General features: G+C 45.0%; 1 protein-coding gene across 3 annotated transcripts in view; it reads right to left on the bottom strand.

Moving 5' to 3' along the window:
* The window catches only part of Elmod3 (ELMO domain containing 3), a 53,356-nt gene that overhangs the window by 10,455 nt on the left and 23,768 nt on the right, over positions 1 to 19,133 (bottom strand). For 2 of the 3 annotated variants that reach the window (XM_045153120.1, XM_045153118.1), the window contains 5 exons: positions 14,906 to 14,974; positions 13,872 to 13,984; positions 10,484 to 10,607; positions 10,137 to 10,259; positions 8,251 to 8,381 (listed from right to left, as the gene is read on the bottom strand). In XM_045153120.1, coding sequence (XP_045009055.1) covers positions 8,251 to 8,381; positions 10,137 to 10,259; positions 10,484 to 10,607; positions 13,872 to 13,984; positions 14,906 to 14,974 — 560 coding nt within the window. The remainder of the gene's footprint in view (positions 1 to 8,250; positions 8,382 to 10,136; positions 10,260 to 10,483; positions 10,608 to 13,871; positions 13,985 to 14,905; positions 14,975 to 19,133) is intronic. The other variant, XM_004660530.2, reaches the window with a different exon arrangement.

The raw sequence follows: 19,133 nt of genomic DNA on the forward strand, positions 1-19,133 counted from the left end.
GGGCAAAGAGGTTGTAAACCAAAATAATTAAGAAGCCTGCTTTAACTGAGGAGGGTGGCTCATTGGTCGCAGACTGCAGGCACATGGTATCCACATGACTAAATGGCAATAAAAACTCTAGGCACTGAGTCCCTAATGAGCTTTTCTAATGGGCAACATTTTGTGTGTGACACACAAGTCAGTGCTGGAGGAATGACGTGTGTCCTGTGTGACTTCCCTGGGAGAGGACTTGAGGACTTATTCTTTTTTTTTTTTTTTTTTTTGCTTCCATTTAAATTGCATGTTTTATTTCTCCCAATCCCAGCAAGAGCACAGAAGCCCCATCATATCCAACCCAAACTGGTTTTTAGTAGGCTGAGATTATAGGGACCCTTATCAAAGATAAGGTGATACAAAGGGTTCCCAAATGCTGGACACAAATGTGCCTGCCAAATAGATGGAGGTAAACAATATACTGGCCCCAATGCTTCGTCAGTCAATTTAACTTTGCAATGCGAGCTGCATCTCTGAAACTGACAGTCTGGGAGGTGGGGGGAGTATGAAGGAGTGACATTAAAATTGCCTCTTATAAGCTCACCCTTTCAACATTAAACAGAGACCAAGAGAGAAATGGTTCCAACATTTCACCACATGTATTTCTTCTTATGCAGTCTAAGCTGAGAATGCCATGTAAATGGGTCACTGCAAAATGCAGCAGTTTAATATTTTTCCCCCAATCAAAAATAAGAAACAAACCAGTATGATCTCACTTCTATTAACTTTTGAAGGTTTACAGCAGTTAAAGTATTTTTGTTTCTAGTATGAAGGTTAAAAAAATCATTTGTCATAAAATACAAGAGCAACCAATTTCGCCATCAAGTAAAAGTAAAAACTGGGATTCTTTCTTTTTAAATTAGTCCAAAGTGGCATTTGGGAACTTAGTTGTAGGCTGCTGAGCTGACACCATGACAAACCAAAGTGTGGGTTGGGTCTGGTTTTGTTTCACTTTTCTTTTCAGTATCCAATGCTCATGGATTGAGTTCTGGAAATGTTCCAATTGTAAGGCAGGGATCTGTTTGGATTCCACCACGGGTATGCTCCTTGGGTTGGATGCTGGAGGGTGAGGCACGATTTGCCGGACCCATGTCGACTACCTAGTAAGACTTATTCTTGTGTGCAGTTTTTCCCTTGATAACTTTGTTTCCATGGGCTAAGTCCTTTGAGTCCCAGCAGATCATCCCACCTAGGGGTGGGCTTGGCAACCTAACACTTGCCAGTCTGGGTGGAGTTGAGTCATTAATCATTACAAGAGCTTTAAGACAGGCTTTATCATCTACAGTTTATATTTCAATTATCCCTGTATCTGCCTCACAGTACTAAGGACATACATGCAAAACACTGAGCACGACTATGACCCAAGTAGGTGTTAACTGTTCTCCAAAACTATCCTTGCTGCAGGATGGCAAGGGACATCGGTGGCAACACACTTTTGCCTCATGTGTACACCAGTATCGCCTATTTCTGTATCACATGCACTTGTGTGACAGAGACCCTTCCCTTGACTTGTTTGAAAATAAATATGGTAATAAGAACATGGTAGCAATGCAATTCAAGGAAGATACAGACATGCATTCATCTATTCTCTGGAACATTCTTAGAAGCACATTTATCAAAAAGCAGAGAAAAATTAAATTTCAGATTAAAATGTCTCAGTATTTTTGTTGTTGTTTTTTTGAGGTAGGGTCTTTGTGGAGGCTTGATTTGGGTGTCCCCCATAAACTTAGGTGTTCTGAATGCTAGGTGCCCAGCTGATGGAGATTTGGGAATTAACACCTCCAGGAAGCAGCGTACTGTTGGGACAAACAAAACTACAGAACCCACATATAAAAAGCCAGGTGTGAGCTGGGTGTGGTGGTGCACGCCTTTAATGCCAGCACTCGGGAGGCAGAGGTATGAGAATCGCTATGAGTTTGAGGCCACCCTGAGACTACATAGTGAATTTCAGGTCAGCCTGGGCTAGAGTAAGACTGTACCTTGAAAAACAAAACAAACAAAAAAGCCAGGTATGGTGACACACACACCTGTAATTCAAGTGGTGGGGAAGCAGGGACACAAAGATCCCTGGGTTTAACAGCCATTCTATCAAGTTCCAGGTCAGTGAGTGTTTCGGTCTCAAAAAAAAAAAAACATGGATGGGGCCAGGTGTGATGGTGCATGCTTTTAATCCCAGCACTTTGGAGGCTGAGGTAGGTTAGCCTGGTCTTCAGAGTGAGTTCCAGGTCAGCCTGGTCTAGAGTGAGACCTTACCTCAGCAGATAAAACACTTGCTGTACAAGCATGAGTTCAGATTCCCTAACACCCACATAAAAGCTGAACATTACAGGGTATGTCTGTAATTCCAGTATACCTTTGATGAGATGGGAGATGGAGACGGGATAATCAGAAGATTGTGGGCCAGCTAGCCTAGCCTGGGACCATCAAAGAGACTTTGCCTCAAATAATGGGGAAGGGGAGGATCAACATCCAACACTGTCTTAACCTCCACACACATGCTATCTCATACACACACACACACACACACACACATTATGACATACACATATGATGTGACACACACACACATTTTTGTTTGTTTGTTTTTTCGAGGTAGGGTCTCACTCTAGCCCAGGCTGACCTGGAATTGGAATTCACTCTGTAGTCTCAGGGTGCCCTCGAACTTATGGTGATCCTCCCACCTCTGCCTCCCAAGTGCTGGGATTAAAGGCGTGCACCACCTTGCCCAACATGCACACAGTTTTTGAAAGCATTTTGAAAAGGTGGACTGCACCAGAGGAAAAGCACTTCCCTTGGGCTCTTCTTCCTATTCTCTCAGCTCAGATTATAGTCATAGCCCAGGCTATTTCACTCTACTTTCATCATCGATCTAAAGTCAAAAGTTTCCTGAATCACTTGCAGGGCTTATTACAACACAGGCTTTTGGGCCCCACAGAGTGACTAGGACCTTGCTATATACCTATGCTGTGAGGAACTTACTACAGTACTACAGGGTTTTTTGTTTGTTTGTTTGTCTGTTTTGCAGTGCTAGGGATTGAACCTAGTACCTTGTGCAAGCTAGGCAAGTGCTCTGAGCTATATCTCCAGGCTTTGGAACTCACTATGGGCTCCTTCCATAGGCTCCCGACTCTGAGTGCTGGGAGTACAGGTGTGTGCTGTCAGGCATGGCTCACAATGTGCCTTTCTAAACAAGTTCTAAGTGATAATAATGCTGCTGGCTTGGGGACAGCCATAGGTCAGTACTAATTTACGTGGTGACAATTCAATTTTTTTTGGTTTATCAAGATAGGGTCTCTCTCTAGTTCAGGCTGACCTGGAATTCACTATGTAGTCTCAGGGTGGCCTCGAACTCACGGCGATCCCCCTACCTGTGCCTCCTGAGTGCTGGGATTAAAAGCGTGCGCCACCATGCCCTTGACAATTCAATTTTAATCTTGAGCCTATTACTTTTTCTCTAGTTCCATACCATGTATCCAATTGCTTCACAGCATCTTCACTTCAAAGTTGAGAAAAGCTGAGTGTGGTGCCTCATGCCTATAATCAAAATATGTGGGAGACCAAAGCAAAGGAAGGCCTGGCATGAATTCCAGCCTACCCTGGGCTACAGAGTAGACCCTATCTTAAAAAAAAAAAAAGCCAGGTGTGGTGGCGCATGCCTTCAATCCCAGCACTTGGGAGGCAGAGATAGGAGCATCACAAGCTTGAGGCCACACTGAGACTTCATAGTAATGCCAGGTTAGTCTGGGCTAGAGTGAGATCCTACCTCAAAATACCAAAAAAAAAAAAAAAAAAAAGATAAAACTGAATCCCTTCAAATTTTCTTTTTTTTTAAATTTTTTTGTGTTTTATTTATTTATTTGAGAGTGACAGACAGAGAAAGAGAGAAAGAGGCAAATAGGTAGATAGAGAATGGGCACACCAGGTCCTCTAGCCACTGCAAACGAACTCCAGACTTGTGCGCCCCTTGTGCATCTGGCTAACGTGGGTCCTGGGGAGTTGAGCCTCGAACCGGGGTCCTTAGGCTTGACAGACAAGCACTTAACTGCTAAGCCATCTCTCTAGCCTCCCTTCAAATTTTCTATTTCATTGATGGCAACTTTATTTTTCCAGTTGTTCATACTAAAACATTCATCACTGACTCCATTCTTTGTCCTAAATACTAACCTATATCTTAATCCATGAGAAAAAAACATGCTTTTTTCCATTGTCTTAAAAGCCATAAATGGGGGTCTACAGAGATGGCTTAGTGGTTAAGGTACTAGCCTGCAAAGCCTAACAACCCAGGTTCAATTCCCCAGTACCCACATAAAGCTGGATGGACCAAATGACACATGCATCTGGAGTTCATTTGTAGTGGTCCTGGCATGCACCTATCTTCTTTCTCTGATTATCTCTGCTTACAAACAAATAAATAAGGACTGGAGAGATGGCTTAGTTATTACAGCACTTGCCTATGAAGCCTAAGGATGGACCCAGGTTTGATTCTCCAGTACCAAATAAGCCAGATATACATGGTGGCACATGCATCTGGACTTCGTCTGAAGTGGCTAGAAGCCTTGGTGGGCCCATTCTCTCTGCTTGTAAATAAATAAAATTTAAATATAAAAGTACATATGTATGTATGTATGTATTTTTTTTCCAAAGTAGGGTCTCTAGCCCAGGCTGACCTGGGATTCACTTTGTAGTCCCAGTCTGGCCTTGAACATACAGTAATCCTCCAACCTCTGATTCCCAAGTGCTGGGATCAAAGGCACATACCACCATGCCCAGCCTTTAAAATATATATATATATATATATATAATTTATTTTGTTTGTTTTTGTTTTTGATTTTTGTTTTCCAAGGTAGGGTCTCACTCTAGCCCAGGCTGACCTGGAATTCACTATGGAGTCTCAGAGTGGTCTCAAACTCACAGCAATCCTCCTACCTCAGCCTCCCAAGTGCTGGGATTAAAGGTGTGCACCACCACACCTGGCTATTTATTTATTCATTCATTTATTCATTCATTCATTTATTTGAGAGAGAGAGAAAGAGGCAGTCAGAGTGGAGGGAATGGCTGCATCAGGGTCTTCAGCCACTACAAATGAACTCCAGATACATGTACCACCTTGGGCATCTGGCTTACATGGGTCCTTGGCAATTGAACCCAGGTCTTTGGCTTTGTAGGCAAGTGCCTTAACCACTAAGCCATCTCTCCAAAAGATATTTTTTATTTTTTTTTTTTGTTGACAACTTCCATAACTATAGACAATAACCCATGATAATTCACTCCTCCCACTTTCCCCTTTGCAACTCCACTCTCCATCACACCATTTGCCCCTCTCAATCAGTCTTTTTAAAAAAATATTTTAGGGCTGGAGAGATGGCTTAGCGGTTAAGCGCTTGCCTGTGAAGCCTAAGGACCCCGGTTCGAGGCTCGGTTCCCCAGGTCCCACGTTAGCCAGATGCACAAGGGGGCGCACGCGTCTGGAGTTCGTTTGCAGAGGCTGGAAGCCCTGGCATGCCCATTCTCTCTCTCTCCCTCTCTCTGTCTTTCTCTCTGTGTCTGTCGCTCTCAAATAAATAAATAAATAATTAAAAAAATATTTTAAAATTTTTATTTATTTATTTATTTGATGGGTGTGGGGGAGACAGAATGGGTGTGCCAAGGCCACTAGCCACTCAGATGAACTTCAGACACTCATGCCCCCTTGTGCATCTGGCTTAACATGGGTCCTGAAGAATTGAACCTGGGTCCTTTGGCTTTGCAGGCAAACACTGTAACTGCTAAGCCATCCCTCTAGCCCAATCATTCTCTCTTTTGTTTTGATGTCATCATCTTCCTAAAAATATTTTTTGAAACTTAAAAAAAAATTAACTATTCTTTTATTTATTTGTTTGTTTTGGTTTTCTGAGGTAGGGTCTCATGCTAGCTCAGGCTGACCTGAAATTCACTACGTAGTCTCAGGGTGGTTTTGAACTCTCAGTAATCCTCCTACCTCTGCCTCCTGAGTGCTGGGATTAAAGGTGTGCACCACCACACCTGACAAGAAACTATTTTTTTTTTATGAGCAAGAGAGTGTGTGTGAGAGAGAACTGGTATGCTAGGGTCTCTAGCCACTGCAATCAAACTCCAGATGTGTGTGTAACATTGTGCCCATGTGCAACCTTGCACATGTATCACCTTGTGCATCTGGCTTATGTGGGATCTGGACAGTCAAAAATGGGTCCTTAGGCTTTTCAGGCAGGTGCCTTAATTGCTAAGCCATCTCTCCAATCCCAAAAGAGACTATTCAGGCTGACCTGGAACTCTCTATATAGTCTCAGGGTGGCCTCAAACTCACAGCAATTTCCCTACCTCTGACTCCTGAGTGCTGATATTAAAGGCATGTGCCACCACGCCTGACTAAGAAACTATTCTTACCACAGTAGCTGGTAAGATCCTGTAAAGTGACTGTCATTCTGCTGCTCAACACCCTGCAGTGGCTCCTGATACAACTCAAGGTTAAGCTTCAGAGTCATCATGGCCTGCAAGTCCTCTGCCACCTGGCCTGCTTCCTCCATGGCCTCATCTTCTATTTCACACCCCATGTTCCCTTTACTACTTCTGGCTTACTGGCCATGCCCAGCATGCTCCGGACTGGCTCCCTTCTTGGGACCTTTGCTCTAGTTGCTCTCTGTGCCTGGAATATTTTCCCCAGGTTATCAGCTTGGCTAACATCTCATCTCCTTTCAGGCTTTACTTAACTCTCATGACAACTACCCTAAGTCCTCCAGAAAATACTATGCTCTGCCCCACTTTCCTTAGTACTTATCACCATCTTAACCCATTCTGTAATTCATTTAGCTTATTATCTTGTCACCTCTGCTGAAAGGATCTCGGGTTTTTCTGATCAATGATATGTCCCAACCATCATGAAAATAACTAGCACTGGGTATAAGAAGAAATTATTGTTCAATGACTGAATAAATTCCCAGCCCCTTGAATTTGGGATAGACAAATGGAAAAAAAAAAAAAAACAGGTAACATCTGTTTTTTTTTTTTTTTTTGTGTGTGTGTGTGTGTGTATGTGTATGTGTTATGTGTCTGTGTGTGTTCAGGCACATGTGTACATGATGAGGCTGACATTGGGTGTTTTCCCCAGTTGTTTTTCACCTCATTTCTTTTTTTTGGTTTTTCGAGATAGGGTCACACTCTGGCCCAGGCTGACCTGGAATTCACTACAGAGTCTCAAGGTGGCCTCGAACTCATGGCAATCTTCCTGCCTCTGCCTTCCAAGTGCTGGGATTAAAGGCGTGCACCACCATGCCTGGCTTCACCTTATTTCTTGAGACAGGGTCTCTTGCAAATCCTGGAGCTCACCAATTTGGCTAGACTAGACAGCCAACAAGCCCTAGGGATCCTCCTGTCTCCAACTCCCCAGTGCTGGGATAATGGCTGCACACTGCCATGCTTAAGTTTAGCTGGGTTCTGGGACTAGAACTCAGGTCACAGGAAGCATTTTACCAACTTGGCCATCTCCCCAGCCCCTACCAGGTGTTTTCTTTTGGAAGAAACATCTCTTTTACTACTTGAGAGCTTTTTGTTTGTTTGTTGTTTGGTTTTTTTGAGATAGGGTCTTGCTGTAGCCCAGGCTGACCTGGAATTCACTGGAAGTCCCAGGCTGGTCTTGAACTCAGAGTGATCCTCCTACCTTGGCCTCCCAAGTGCTGGGATTAAAGGTGTGCACCACCATATCTGGCTCATTTAGTACTTGATAAAACCCCCAGACTTATCCAGAAACGACAGGAGATGCCTGACAAGCTACCAAAGCCACTGCTGGACCAACTGTAAGAACAAAGGCTAACTCTCCCTGTTCAGGGTCAGGAGAAGCTATTAATACTGCAAGGATTTATTTCCTGAAGGGAAGCAGAGAGTGGCCACAGCACTGTAGACCAAGTGCTGCTGTGGGTGATCCTATCGAATATTCCCAATGGTCTGGTTTCCAGCTCTGTGATTTACATTCTGCAGACAAAGAAAACCAAGGCTATGAGCTGCTAAGGGACTTACAGGAGACCCTCAGCTATGAGTGGTTGAACTCACATCCCAAAGCAGGTCAGGCTGACAGGGAAGCCCATTCCTAGTCTGTCTCCATCATCCTCAGAGCCCTCAGCCAACAGACACCGAACTGTATGGTCCTCCTGGCTACTCAGGTACTTACTCCACAGCCTGGCCCCTGCCTTCCCACAAGAACCCTACCTGGGTATGATGATGAGACAGACGGAAAATCTCCTGGGCCATCAGCAAGGTCTTTGAGTCCATTACCAGGTACAGCAGATGCAGGAGGGCAAGGAAGCCTGCCCCTCTCAAGTCTGTGGCTGGATTTGCTCCTGTAACAGAAACCATGAGCAGTTGAGATGGGACAGATAGATGGAGGGGGAGGAAGGATAGGAGGGAAGAGGGAAGAAGAAGGAAGAAAGAGAGGAGGAAGAGGAGAAGGAAGAAAGAAGAAGAGGAAGATGAAAGAAGAGGAAGGAAGAAGAAGAAAGAAGGAGAATGGAGGAAGGAGGAGGAGGAGGGAGACCCATGTGAGCCAGATGCAAAAGGTGGTGCATGCATCTGGACATTCATTTGCAGTGGCCAGAGGTCCTGGAGTGTTCATTTTCTCCCTCTCTATAAAATAAATAATTGAAAATTTAAAAATTAATTAATTAAATATTTAAAAAGCCAGGCATGGTGGCACATGCCTTTAACCTCAGCACTCAGGAAGCAGAGATAGGAGGATCACTATGAGGTTGAGGTCAGCTGAGACTACATAGTGAATTCCAGGTCAGCCTGGGCTACAGCGAGACCCTACTTTGAAAAACAAAATAAACTATACATATATATATATATATATATATGTATATGTATATGTATATGTATATGTATATGTATATGTATATGTATATGTATATGTATATATATGGTATATATATGGTATATATATGGTATATATATGGTATATATATATATACATACATACATACAAGCAAACTAAACTACAAGCAAATTAAAATTAAATTCAAATTGTGTCATTCTGGTTCTCTCTATCTCACAGCATTTTTTTTTTTTTTTTTGAGGTAGGGTCTTACTCTAGCCCAGACTGACCTGGAATTCACTATGTAGTCTCAGGGTGGCCTTGAACTCATGGGAATCCTCCTACCTCTGCCTCCCAAGTGCTGGGATTAAAGGCATGCACCACCACGCCGGCTTTTTTTATTTATTTATTTTTTTCTTTCTCTTTATTTTTTTTTAAATATATTTTATTTATTTATTTGAAAGAGAGAGAGAGAGAGAGAGAGAGAGAGAGAGAAACACGGGAATGCTAGGGTGTCCAGCCACTGCAAACAAATTCCAGATGCATGCGCCCCCCACCCCATGCATCTGGTTTACATGGGTCCTGGAGAATTGAACCAGGATCCTTTGGCTTTGCAGGCAAATGCCTTAACCGCTAAGCCAGCTCTCTAGCCCCAGGCTTTTTTTTTTTTTTAATTTTAATTTTATTTGTTTGACAGAGAAAGAGGGAGAAAGAGAGAGAGACAGACAGACACACAGAGAGAATGGGTGTGCCAGGGCCTCCAGCCACTGCAAACGAACTCCAGATGTATACAACCCCTTGTGTACCTGGCTAACGTGGGTTCTGGGAAATCGAACCAGGGTCCTTTGGCTTTTCAGGCAAACATCTTAACCGCTAAGCCATCCCGCCAGCCCCCGGCTTCTTTTTAAGGCAAGGTCACACCATAGCCCATATGACCTGGAACTCACTCTGTCACCCAGGCTGGCCTTGAACTCACAGCAATTCCCATACTTTAGCTTTCCAAATAGTGACATTATAGGCATAAGCCCCCATACCTGGCTGAGCAAATGTTTTCTAACAGATTACAGAGCCACAAAGTGACATGCTGTCTTAGTCCTCTCTTCTTCCCTTCAGCCACACTCCTTTCACACTACCCCTTGGACCCTCCCATTTGCTTTCCCCTCCTAGAATGCTCTTTCTAAATGCCTCACTTTCCAGTGCTGGCCTGGATGGGGGAGAACCCTAGCCTTTCAGTCTGGACCTGGAATCAGAGGCCAGAAAAGGAAAAGGAATACTTCTCTCTTACCCTGGAAGCCCAGGTCCTCCCAGTGGTCTCCGTGGAGCGCGCAATCAAATTTGGAGCCAGTTAGCTTCTTATAGATGGTCTGGAGGATTCGGCCATGCATTGGATCTTGGCTGTCCAGGCCACCTGTTCCAAAACACACCCACACTCTGTGCTGGATAGTCCCTCGGGGTTCCTTCTTGGAGAATGGGAAGTCTACATTCAGTTCAGAACACCTAGTTCTCCATTCCTAGTCTCACTCACCAACATGGAACATACAAGACCCTGGGCTGAGTCACAGGAGAGTAGACAGTGTGTGCTCTGCCCTGACCACACATGCAGCATCTACCCTGGGTGTCTCCACCACTCACACTGAGCAATGGTTAGGACCAAGTCTCTTTCTTCCCAGAGGCCCTGGTGGAGCTTTGGAGGCCCAAAGAGGTAATGCCGGAGGGCAGCGAGCCCAGTTCTTCGAATGGTTGGCTGGATTCTTTTCTGTGGAGGAAGGTAAAGACAACTTACTGCAACTCTGCTCAACCAGTAACTCTCCTCAGCTAGTCTTTGGGCCAGAAGGGGAAGAAGCTGAGAGGCCTCTACTGAGTCTTAGAGGCAGTTCTTCCAGTTCCTCTGTAAGGAGGAAGAGATGTTCTCCAGACAATCCTCTGCATTTGGTCCTATGGGCTTTTCCAGAATCAGCTACTGTACTGACTCCTGGAGAAGCTCAGCTGTGACCACATGGAATTCCTCATGGGATCAGACAGAAGACCAGGACAGGATTCCCAGCAGGGCTCTGTCCATCTTTTTCTCTCTAAGGATATGAATTCCAACACTGCACATCCCTGTCCACTTCCAGGATGACAGGCTCCTGGGGGGTAGCACTTTCTAAACCTAGTCATACTTGGACCCTCATGGTCAGGGCCACGCTGCCAGCCTAGATGTTCTGTTTGTGGTACTTCCTGTATCCTATCAAACACCTCAATTTCTGTCTTTTTAGCTTCTGTTTCCTGAGCCAGGTTTTAGGTTGATGATCTGAAATCACTTTCCTCTAAACTAATATAAATGTCCCAGAAAACCCCTCAGCTCTTTCCTCCTCAAACACTCCTTTTTCCAACCCCAGAGAATTGAGCCTAGGTCCTTAGGCCTCACAGACAGACAAGCACCTTAGCTGCTAAGCCATCTTTCCAGCCCACGGTTTTCTTTTTTCTTTTCTTTTTTTTTTTTTTTTTTTGAGTCAGGGTCTCACTCTAGCTCAGGCTGACCTGGAATTTACTATGCCACAGTCTGGGGTATCTTGTTTGTTTGTTCCTTCCTTCCTTCCTTCCTTCCTTCCTTCCTTCCTTCCTTCCTTCCTTCCTTCCTTCCTTCCTTCCTTCCCTCTCTCCCTCCCTCCCTCCCTCCCTCCCTCCTTCCCTCCCTCCCTCCTTCCTTCCTTCCTTTCTTTTTTTTTTTTTCCTCCCAAGGTAGGGCCTCGCTCTAGCCCAGGCTGACCTGGAATTCACTATGTAGTCTCAGGGTGGCCTGAAACCTCAAACTCACGGTGATCCTCCTACCTCTGCCTCCCAAGTACTAAAAATAAAGGCATGTGCTACCATGCTGGTTTTCTTTGTTTTTTTTTTTTTTTTTTTTTTACTGGTTTGTTTGTTTGGTTGGTTTCATTTTTGAGGCAGGTTTCCACTGTCTATGTAGCTATGTAGCTCAGGCTGGCTTTGAAGTAATCCTCCTGCCTTAGCCTCCCAAGTGTTGGGATGTCAGGCACAAACTATCATATCTAGTACCTGTATCTTTCTTAAACTTCTGAATTACAGTTGGTGTAATGGCACATGTTTATAATCCCAGTACTCAGTGGAATGGGACAGGAGGCTTGCCTCCAGTTCATTGCCAGTCTGTACTACATAGTGAGAACCAGGCCAGCCAGGACTACATAGCAAGACTGTATCTCAAATAAACAAACAAATAAGTATGCCAGGTGTGTGGCACACCGCTTTAATCCCAGCACTTGAGAGGCAGAGGTAGGAGGATTGCCATGAGCTCAAGGCCACCCTGAGACTACATAATGAATTCCAGGTCAGAGGCTGGACATGGTGGTGTATGTCTTTAATCGCAGGACTTGGGAGGCAAACGTAGGAGGACTGCTATGAGTTTGAGGCTACTCTGAGACTACATAGTGAATTCCAGGTCAGCCTGACCTCAATGATACCCTATCTTGAAAAAAACTAAACTAAACTAAACAAACAAAACAAAAAAACCACACCAGCTCAGGCTGGGCTAGAGTGAGACCCTACCTCGAAAAACCAAATAGATAGATAGATAGACAGATAAACACATAAAATATTAAATTAAATCCTCAAGTAGCTCCTGGCTCACACAGTGATTTTTTCCTCCATTGGCCCTGAGTTACTCACTCATTCTCGTTTACCAAGACAGTCAGCTTCATCTCCCCAAGGAGCTACTAGGTCCTTGATTCAAGATGTCCCATCTATGCCAGCCATGGTAGTGCACACCTTTAATCCCAGCACTCAGGAGGTAGAAGTAGGAGGATCACTGTGAGTTCAAGGCCAACATGAGACTACATAGTAAATTCCAGGTCAGCCAGAGCTAGAGTGAGACCCTGACTCAAAAAAAAAAAAAAAGAAGAAGAAGAAGAAAAACGTGGACTGGAAAGATGGCTTAGCAGTTAAGGTGCTTGCCTGTGAGGCCTAAGGACCTAGGCTCAATTCTCTAGGTCCCATGTAAATGATATGCACAAGGTGACAAATGCGTTTGGAATTCGTTTGTAGTGGCTAGAGGCCCTGGTGTGCTTATCCTCCCTCTCTTTTCCTCTTTCCATCTCTAATAAATAAATAAAATTTTAAAAAAGAAGACTTTCTACCTCTAAAAGAAAAAAAAAAAATAAGGGAATGGCGTCACTTGCCCCTGAATATTAAGGCCATAATAGCTCTTTGGGCACAGTTCCACGAAGGAAGGGGGACTCATGATGTGAATCATGAGTCTTTGCCCCTCCCTCCTTTCCAAGGGTCTCACACTACAAACCAAAATGGCCTTAAACTCACTATTTAGCCCAGGCTGGTCTCGAACTTGCAGAAATCCTTTTACCTCAGCCTCCTGAGTGCTAAGATTACAGGTATGGACCACCACTCAAAGCTCCTAGGCCATGAGTGATCTTGTAGCCCAAGATTTCTGTTTTTTTTTTTTTTTTTTTTTAATTTATAAACAGGTTGAACCATTTATTTTGGACCAAGAAGATTTGGATAACCCAGTCCTTAAAACATCAGAGATATTCTTGTCAAGTACTGCAGAAGGAGCCAACTTACACACCGTGGACCCAGAGACACAAGCAAGACTGGAAGCACTGCTAGAAGCAGCAGGTAAAATTCCACATCTCTCTACAAAGTTACACAAGATTATCTCAAGACTACCCCTATGCAAAATTTATGACCTGGAATTTACCCTTGTAGCGCCAGACTGTCCTTGACCTTAGCCTCCGAAGTGCTAGGGCTAAAGGCCTCGGTCACCATACCCAGTCTTTCTTTCTTTTTGAGATGGAGTCCCACTCTATAGCCCAGGCTCAACCAGACTGGCTGCAAACTCAGCAGTCCTACCTCTGCCTCCGGAGTGCTGGGGTTAAAGGTGTGTGCTACCATGCCAAGATTTCTTAAGTGAGACTGGGCTGTCAACGGAAGCTCCTACCTTGCTTGCCCAGTGTCCTAGCAAGCTTGGGGGAAGGAACTTGCTAGAGACCCAAACCTCCTGCTGTTGTACCTTGAAGATGGAGAGGTCCACAGTCTGGAAATGCTGCAGAGCCTCACCAAAGGAGACAAGTTGTCCAGGCTGCCCTGAGTTGGCTGGACTCTCTGGAGCAAAAGGAAAGAGACCTGAAGAGTTATTACTGTAGCTGTTCTGTCACCAAACATTGGTTGCTAGCCCACTTAAGTCATCAGCAATATAGGTGGTGGCTATATTCACTATATATACATATATATACATATATATATGCTTTTTCACCTGAGCTCAGTGGGGCTAAGGTAAGACCCAGGTACTATCTTTTTGAAAATTTTTATTTTTATTTATTTTGGTTTTTCAAGGTAGGGTCTCGCTCTAGCTAGGCTGACCTGAAACTTACTCTATAATCCCAGTCTGGCTTTGAATTCATAGCAATCTTCCTACCTCTGCATCTTGAATGCTGGGATTAAAGGCATGCACCACCATGCCCTGCAATATTTTTATTTATTTGTAAGCAGAGAGAGAAAGAGAGACAGAGACACAGACAGAAAGAGACAGAATGGGCACACAGATCCTTTAGTCACTGCAAACTAACTGTAAATGCATGCACCACTTTGTTCACCTGGCTTTACATGGGTACTAGGGAATCGAATCTGGGTCATTAGGCTTTGCAGGAAAACACCTTAGCCAGCCCCCAGGTACTATTTTTGTCCTACAACTACTCTGTCCAAACCTTTCAACGTCTCAGAAAGGGACTTGGGACAATTTTGTCAAGCCACTAGACATTTTTAGCAGATGACTTCAACCCCAGCCTTATCAAGGGACCTTAGCTGCAAGTCTCTTCCCTCAGTGCTGGGTGGAAGATGGGCAGCAACAGCATTTCTGTTCCCATGAGAGGCAGGAGGCCATTTCAGGATTTGAGGAGGAGACTTTATTCTATGCCATGGAGGTAACTGAGAACACTCAGAAGTTGTCTCTCGATCCCAAAGCCACAAGTGTGCAGTCCACAACATGCAGATGGCGGCTTTGCTGGCAGCTGATTTGGGTGGAGATGGCACCATTCTTGTACTTACCTGTGTCTGGCTGGATGGTTTCCACAGCTTCCCATTCTTCCTGGGCTCTGAGCACCTCGGTGCTCACACCTACAATGGTGAGAAAGGAGGGTCAACGGGCACTTCAGTCACTGCCCTCAGCCTCATCTGCCCACCTGGAGTCTTGCCACTCTCCCACTCCTCCCCTCTTCACACTGCTGCCTGCAAGTGCTGTAACACTGAGCTACATCTCCCGTTTTTCTGCTTACTTTTATTTTAAAGCAGGGTTTCATTCTGTAGACCAGGCAGACCTTGAGCATGTGAACCTCTTGCCTCAGCCTCCTGAGTGGGTGGGATGACAGGCCTGTACCCCCAGACCCAGACAGAGTGAGCTTTTCAAAAGATGGATCTCAGGCTGGAGAGATGGCTTAGTAGTTAAGGCACTTGGCGTGTAAAGCCCAAGGACCCATGTTTTGCTCTCCAGATCTCACATAATCCAGACACACAAAGGTGAGGCAAGCACAAGGTCGCACATGCCCACTAGGTGGTGCAAGCATCTGGAATTCGATTGCAATGGCCAAGGCTCTGGTGTGCCATTCTCTCTCCCTCTCTCTAAAAAAATAAAAAATAAATAAAAAATAAAAAAGGCAGATCTCTTGGGAGGCTGGAGAGATGGCTTAGTGGTAGAGGCACTTGCCTGTGAAGCCTGAGGACCCAGGTTTTATTCCCCTGGACCCACATAAGCCAGATGCCTAAGGTGGTGCGTGCATCTGGAGTTCGCTTGCAATGGCTAGAGGCCTTGGCACATCCATTCTCTCTACCTGCCCCTTTCTCTCTCTCTCTCTCTCTCTCTCTCAAACAAATAAAATCTTTTAAAAGGCAGATTTCAAGTCACCTCTTTACCACTAAGCCATCTCTCCAGCCCCATCAAGTCACCTCTTGCTTTTCCAAGCCCTCTAGAGATTCTCCATAACCCTTTGCAGCACAGGCTACATCTTTCTTCCCTCCCTACTTCTGCCCTGAGAACTACCTGAAGTCCTCACCGGACTCTGCCCTCCTCTCCCACACTGGGGGCCTTTGCAGACTGCTTATTTTCATGATGAGGCAGGCTGTCAGGACTCTCAGCTCTCGCCTCTGGGGGACAGCACCTTCTCTTCCTTCTGTCAGCTCACTGCTCTGGGTAGTCATGTAATTGTCTCTTCTACACTGTGAGCCACACAAAGGCAGACTTCTCCAGAGCCTAGCACACCTGACACATGGCAGGTGTTCAACAACTGTTTCATGAATGAACACACAGCCAAAAGGGGAAGTGGGAGAAAGAAATGCAGCAGAGCTGGCACCTTTAATCCCAGCACTGTAGAGACAGAGGTAGGAGGATCGCTATGAGGTCGTGGTCACCCTGAGACTACACGAATTCCAGGTCAGCCTGAGCTAGAGTGAGACCCTGCCTCGAAAAACAACAACAAAAAGCAGCAGGACAGGGTCTAACTCCACACTACCCTTTTCTCCCAACCACAGCTGTCACTCTCCAGGACACACTTGCCAGTGGTAACTTTTGTCACTGATATATCCTATTTGCTACGTGAGACACCAACAGTGTGGAGGATGGAGGTTTCACTATTAAAAAAAATTAGGTTCTTAGGCCAGAGAGGTGGCTTAGCAGTTAAGACACTTCCCTGTCAAGGCAAAAGACCCAGGTTCGACTCCCCAGGACCCACATAAACCAGATACACAAGGTGGCATATTCATCTGGAGTTTGTTTGCAGTAACCAGAGGCCCTGGTGTGGCCATTCTCTCTCTCTCTCTTTTAAATAAATACATATAAAAGAAAAAGTTAGGTTCTCTTTGATTCCCCAGTACCCACAAAGAACTAGATGCACAAGGTAGCACATATGTCCATAGTTCCTTTGTAGTGGCTAGAGGTCCTGGAATGCACTTTCTCTCTCTCTCTCTCTCTTTCTTTCTGCAGGTGGTGGTGACACACACCTTTAATCTCAGCTGAGGTAGAAGGGTCACTGTAAGTTTGAAAGTATGCAGTGAATCCAGGTCAGCCTCAAAAAACAAAAAAGGCTCTTTTTGGCCACAGTGGTAAAAGCAGAGTTGAATAGCTTTTAGCTACCTCACAAGCTTAGTATAACAAGAAGCTATCTAAAGAATGCTATGATTTGGGATATTGTTTGTGTCTTTCAAGAGTTAACCCAGTGAAGTGTGGTGGGTGGTGCACGCCTTTAATCCCAGCATTTGGGAGGCACAGTTAGGAGGCGTGCCATGAGTCTGAGGCCACCCTGAGACTACATTGTGAATTCTAGGTTAGACTGGGCTAGCGCGAGACCCTACCTTGAAACACACACACACACACACACACAAAAGGAATCCACACTGTGAAATTTCATTCCTAATGTGAGGTATTGAGGGAGTAGAAACTTCACTGACCTTATGTTTGGAAGGTGGTTAGAACTAGATGAGGCATCGGTAGGGAGCCATCCCCACCCCAACCTGTGATGGAATCCTGGCTGCTTCATAAGAGATCAAGAATGAAAAAGGAAGCGCTTGGATGTTGCACAGCTGGAGCAGGGTCAGGGGTGCCTGGACTTTGGTGGAAGCAGAAGGCAAAGAAAGATGAACAAGCAATCCTAAAAGTAACACCAAAAGCCCGGCAGCTCAGGGTGTATGTGTGTATGTATAATATATAACTATTTGTTGTTGTGTTTGGGTTTTCGAGGTAGGATCTCACTTTGGCCCAGGCTGACCTGGAATTCACTGTCGTCTCAGGGTGGCCTTGAACTCACAGCCATCCTCCTACCTCTGCCTCCCGAGTCCTGGGATTAAAGGTATATGCAAACCATGACTGGTTACATTTTTATTTATTTTTAAGCAGAGAGAGAGGGGGGGGGGAGGGGGAGGGGCAGAGACAGAGAGATACAGAGAAAAAGAGAGAATGGGCATGGCAGGGCCTTCAGCCATTGCAAAGGAAATTCAGATGCATGCACCATTTTGCAATTGGCTTTACGTGGGTACTGGGGAATCAAACCCAGGTCATTAGGCTTTGTAGGTAAGTACCTTAACTGCCATCTCTCCAGCCCCTCAGATATTTACTTATTTATTTGAAAGAAAAAGAGAAGCTGGGCATGGTAGTGCACGCCTTGAAGCCCAGCACTGGAGAGGAAGAGGTAGGAGGATCACTGTGAGTTCAAGGCTATCCTGAGACTACATAGTAAATTCCAGAAAAGCAAAACAGACAGACGGGGGGGGGAGGGGGTGGCAGAGAGGCATACAGAGAGAAAAGACATGCCAAGACCTCTAGTCACTGCAAAAAAACTCCAGATGCATGTGCCACCTTGTAAATCTGGCATTATATAGATACTGGGGAATCAAACCTGGGTCCTTAGGCTTTGCAGACAAGCACCTTAACGACTGAGAAATCTCTCCAGCCCCTCAGATGTTTTTTTAAAGTCATATATGATGGTGCACACATTTAATGCCAGCACTTGGGAGGCTGAGGCAAGAAGATCATTATGAATTCAAGGACAATCTGTGCTAGAGTGAGACCCTGACTCAACAGTTCAGATTAAAAAAAAAAAATTGTTTTCACTCAGGAGGCAGAGGTAAGAAGATCACCATGAGTTCAAGGCCACCCTGAGAATACAGAGTGAACTCCAGGAAAACCAAAACCTCAAGCACTGACTCAGGAGGGGCCAGCCCGCCTAGGTGTACTGAGCTGGGGAAGCTAGAGAGATGGTTCAGTGGTTAAGTGCTTGCCTATGAAACCTAAAGACCCTGGTTCAAGGCTTGATTCTCCAGGACCCACATTGGCCAAATGCACAAGGGGGTGCATGCATCTGGAGTTCGTTTGCAGTGGCTGGAAGCCTTGGCGTGCCCATTCTCTCTCTCTTTCTCTATCTGCCTCTTTCTCTGTCTGTCATTTTCAAATAAATAAATTTAAATGAACAAAAAAAAAAAATTTTTACAGAAAGAAAAGCCAAAAAAATTTTTTTTTATTTGTAAGTAGAGAGAGAGAGAGAGAGAGGAGAAACAGAGAGAATATGGGCATAGCAGGGCCTCTAGCCACTGCAAACAAATTCCAGATGCAAGTACCATTTTGTGCAGCTGGCTTTATGTGGATGCTGGGGAACTGAAGCAGGGTAATTAGGCTTTGCAGGCAAGTACCTTAACCTCTGAGTGATCTTCCCAGCCACAGCTCAGGCTTTTTAGAGAAATGACTGGCCAGTGTAGTGGCACACACCTTTAATTGCAGCACTTGAAAGGCCAA

Source organism: Jaculus jaculus, chromosome 6 (genome assembly GCF_020740685.1).
Source record: "Jaculus jaculus isolate mJacJac1 chromosome 6, mJacJac1.mat.Y.cur, whole genome shotgun sequence".
NCBI lineage: Eukaryota > Metazoa > Chordata > Mammalia > Rodentia > Dipodidae > Jaculus > Jaculus jaculus.